The 3,241-nt window shown below is 65.3% G+C and overlaps 2 protein-coding genes across 3 annotated transcripts in view; one reads left to right on the forward strand and one right to left on the reverse strand.

Annotated features, from left to right (window-relative positions):
- The first annotated feature begins 80 nt into the window (after positions 1 to 80).
- Positions 81 to 3,241, forward strand: part of Ntmt1 (N-terminal Xaa-Pro-Lys N-methyltransferase 1) — a 17,407-nt gene continuing 14,246 nt past the window's right edge. Inside the window, exon 1 of one of the 2 annotated variants that reach the window (XM_005413626.2) lies at positions 81 to 212. In XM_005413626.2, the coding sequence (XP_005413683.1) occupies positions 187 to 212 (26 nt within the window). In that variant the 5' untranslated portion in view covers positions 81 to 186. The remainder of the gene's footprint in view (positions 213 to 3,241) is intronic. The other variant, XM_013509426.1, reaches the window with a different exon arrangement.
- Positions 1,448 to 3,241, reverse strand: part of LOC102020729 (chromosome unknown open reading frame, human C9orf50) — a 5,984-nt gene continuing 4,190 nt past the window's right edge. Inside the window, exons 5-7 of the mRNA XM_005413629.1 lie at positions 2,432 to 2,588; positions 2,174 to 2,276; positions 1,448 to 1,652 (exon numbers count right to left, since the gene is read on the reverse strand). Of these exons, the coding sequence (XP_005413686.1) occupies positions 1,587 to 1,652; positions 2,174 to 2,276; positions 2,432 to 2,588 (326 nt within the window). The 3' untranslated portion in view covers positions 1,448 to 1,586. The remainder of the gene's footprint in view (positions 1,653 to 2,173; positions 2,277 to 2,431; positions 2,589 to 3,241) is intronic.

Below are 3,241 nucleotides of genomic sequence, written 5' to 3' on the forward strand. Positions count from 1 at the left end.
CTGTGACCTTCAGAAAGAGCCGGGCCTCCCTGGGCCTTGTTCACGCCCTGGAGCGGCCCGGGGCTGGGTGGCAAGGAGGGGCCGCCTCTTGGCGCGCTCGCTCCCTCCGCACCCCCTTCCGCAGGCAGATGCAGCTCTGCTCGCAGCGGGCGTCACCTTGGTGATGGACAGGCACTACGGAGGGCCATGAAGGACGCGCTTGCGTCTTCCAGGCAAGCAGGGATCCCCAACGTGGGGCTGGGGTCCCCGACTGTGAGTGGTACAGGGCAGGACTGGGGGTGCGATGTGTTCCGAGCCGTGGTGTCTGTGAAGGGGTCTGGGGGTGTCTGTGTGTGCGTCGTCGTGTGTGTCTCTCCGTGTGGCGGGTGTGGCGCGCGGTATCCGCGCGTAGATCCTGCGCTCGGCGTCCTTTGGTCACAGCCTCCGCGGCGAGCGGGGGACCTGCGGGCTCGGGGCGCGTGGGGCCCCGAAGGCTGTGCACTTGGGGGGTTGCATAGCGACCAATAAGTTCGCCCAGATCTCCTAGGTGCAGCCGCGGCCAGCGCAGGTGCAGGAGCCCGCGGCGGAGGGGATGCGGGGGCGGGAAGGGAAAAGTTTCTGACCTGGAGCGGGAAGCAGAGAAGTTTCGGCGACGCCAAAGCCAGGCCAACACTGCCCCCGCGTGGGCGCGGTGCGGCGCTGCAGCCGGTGGGCGAGCGGGCGGGGGAAACTGAGGCACGCGGGGGGCGAAGGCCCCAGGAGTTGGTGTGGAACAATCCAGTCTCCTCGGGGACCCCCAGAAATAGCCTGGGCTGGGGGGCGCGGGGCGTGAAACTCCGGAGACGGAGATGAGGGAGATGCCAAAGGGTCGGGGGAAGGGGGAGTCGATTCCCGCTCCAGCCCCCATGTGTGCCTGCGGGGGCGGTCGTGGCGCTGCTCCCAGCCCTCCCCAAGCTGGCTTTGTCCAAACCGTTTCTCGGCCTACCAACCGCCTTTCTTCTGGAGCCAGGGCGCCACTCCAAAAAAGCCTCGGTCATCCACAGCCCAAGGTCACCACCAATCGCTGTCCAGCCCCGGCCACCTGGAGTGACCCAGGCTTCTGCCCAGCCAGGTGCCTGCGTGATTCCCTGGCTGTGTCCTCCCTGGCCAGGGGGTGGCGATAAAGAGCTGGACCAGCGGCCCGGGATGGGCGCCAGTGACAGTGAGGAGGGGGCCCACTTTGTCCAGGGATCACAGCACAGGTGTGGCAGGGGTGGGGGCACAGTTCACCATTCCCGGGCCCCCCGCACGGCAGGCACCTCCTTCAGGTATGGGCTGATCTGAGCGGACAGATGCACAGTGCCAGGTCGGAGGTTGTGCAGGGTATCATATCAGAAGGGAGGACCTGGCATAGGCCCTAGGCAGGCCCAGCTGTTCCTCCTCCACCCCAGGAATCCCCGGAGACCCCCCAAGGCAGGCTTGCACTGTATGTGAGACCTAACAGCAGATCCCAGCCACCTGGGATATGTGTTTATTAGTAGGCTGAGGCAGGACACCCTCACTGCCTGGCCGGCATGCAGCCCTCAGCTGGGGCACCCATGAGCAGTCAGAGTTGTGGAAGACAGAAGCTAGTAGCCCTTAGGGTAGCCATGCTTCAAGACTGACTGCAGCACCAGGTCGGGCAGAAAGGGTTCCTGAGGAGAGGAGGAGAGGAGGAGGGGGCGGCTTGTCACTGCCAGGGACCTTGGAAGAGGCAGGGGCTGTCCGGGCCCATGGCTTCTGCACTAAAATCTAGTGGGTGGGTGCTACTGTGGGCCCATTTTGTGTTTTTTTCCCCCCATTTTGTTTTGGTTTTGTCCTTTGAGACAGGGCCTCCCTATGTAGTGTAGGCTGGCCTTGAACCCACTATGTAGCCCAGGCTGGCCTTGAACTCACGGTGATCCTCCTGCCTCAGCCTCCCGAGTGCTGGGGTCACAGGTATGTGCCACCACGCCCGGCTTGCAGGCCCATTTTACAGATGAGGAATGAAAGAGGCAGCCAGGCCCTGGCCTTGGGCAAGCGGCAGGACCTCAGCTAGACAGCAAGGCTTGCGAGGGAGCCCAGCCCCCTCAACCTTGGCACTTTGAGGGACTGTCGTTCCTACACGCACCCATAGCTGAGCCCCAGCCAAGCCCCTGGGCAGGGCTGCTTGAGACCAGCTGGCGTTGGCGCTCACCGGCTTCTGGCTCCAGGAGGAGGGTGATCGGCCCACCTGCTCCAGGAAGCTGCAGGTGTCCAGAAGGCCCGGGAGGTCCCTCCACAGCCTCACTGCAGTGACCCTGGGGGCGAAGGGCAGGCTGCTATTTAGGGAGGCACCCTTAGAGAGGTGACCCTGCAGCTCCTGAGCAGGCCCGGGGGAGACAGGAGCCTATGAACTTCGCGCACCCCGGGTCCTAGGCCTGTGGACAGGGAGGTGCAGGGTGCGGGGCCTCACAGGCCAGGGTGGGCCCAGCATGCGGAGCTGGCCGTGGCATCTTCCTTGACCCGGGGAGACTCGGCTTTGGGCAAACTGTCCGGCCACCTCCCGAGGCTCCCCAACCCCATCCTGGGCACCGACTCTGCTGGCGGGGTGGCTGTCATGTTCTGCTGGACTGCAGGGGAGAGAGCGCTCGTGAGTTCCCTACTCTAGGGGGGCCACCGGCACCCCTGCCCTCCCTTCCTCCCTCCCGCTGGCGCTGCGGGGCACAGCCCCGTCTCCATGGCAACCCCAGGCTTCCCCAGGCCTCCTGGCTGCCTCCAGAGAAGCCTTGGGTTTTGAGACTCTCAGGTGACTCTTTCTGCCGTTGCTGCCCCAGCTGTGCCCCAGTATCCGACCCCTGCTCCAGGCGCAAATGGACCCTTGCCCGGCAGGGGGAGCCCAGCCCAGCCACCCCCATAGAAACCCCAGAGATGACACCAGTGCCAAGGGGATGGCGTCCTGGGGCTGGGAGCCCTTCCTGCTCCAAAGCTGCCGTTTGGGCTGGTCAGGGACCCTGCGTCCCCCAGCGGGTGACTGGGAAGGGCAGGCTGGGCAGGTGCCGGCTGGGTCCCCTGTGGCTGGTCACAGCTCCTGGTGGCCAGCGACCCGATGGAAGACTCTCCCAGCTGCCACGTGGGAAACTGTCCCAGCCCCGCTCTGGTTTTGGACTGGGGCGGGGGTCACCCTGGCTGCTTTCTGTCCTGGCTTCTGTAGCACCTGCACAAGACCTTCTGCCCCGGCGTCCCCGCAGGGTTAGGCAAAAGGTTTGATCTCCAGCGCCTGAGT

Source organism: Chinchilla lanigera, unplaced genomic scaffold (assembly GCF_000276665.1).
Source record: "Chinchilla lanigera isolate Chin_1 unplaced genomic scaffold, ChiLan1.0 scaffold00169, whole genome shotgun sequence".
Taxonomy (NCBI): domain Eukaryota; kingdom Metazoa; phylum Chordata; class Mammalia; order Rodentia; family Chinchillidae; genus Chinchilla; species Chinchilla lanigera.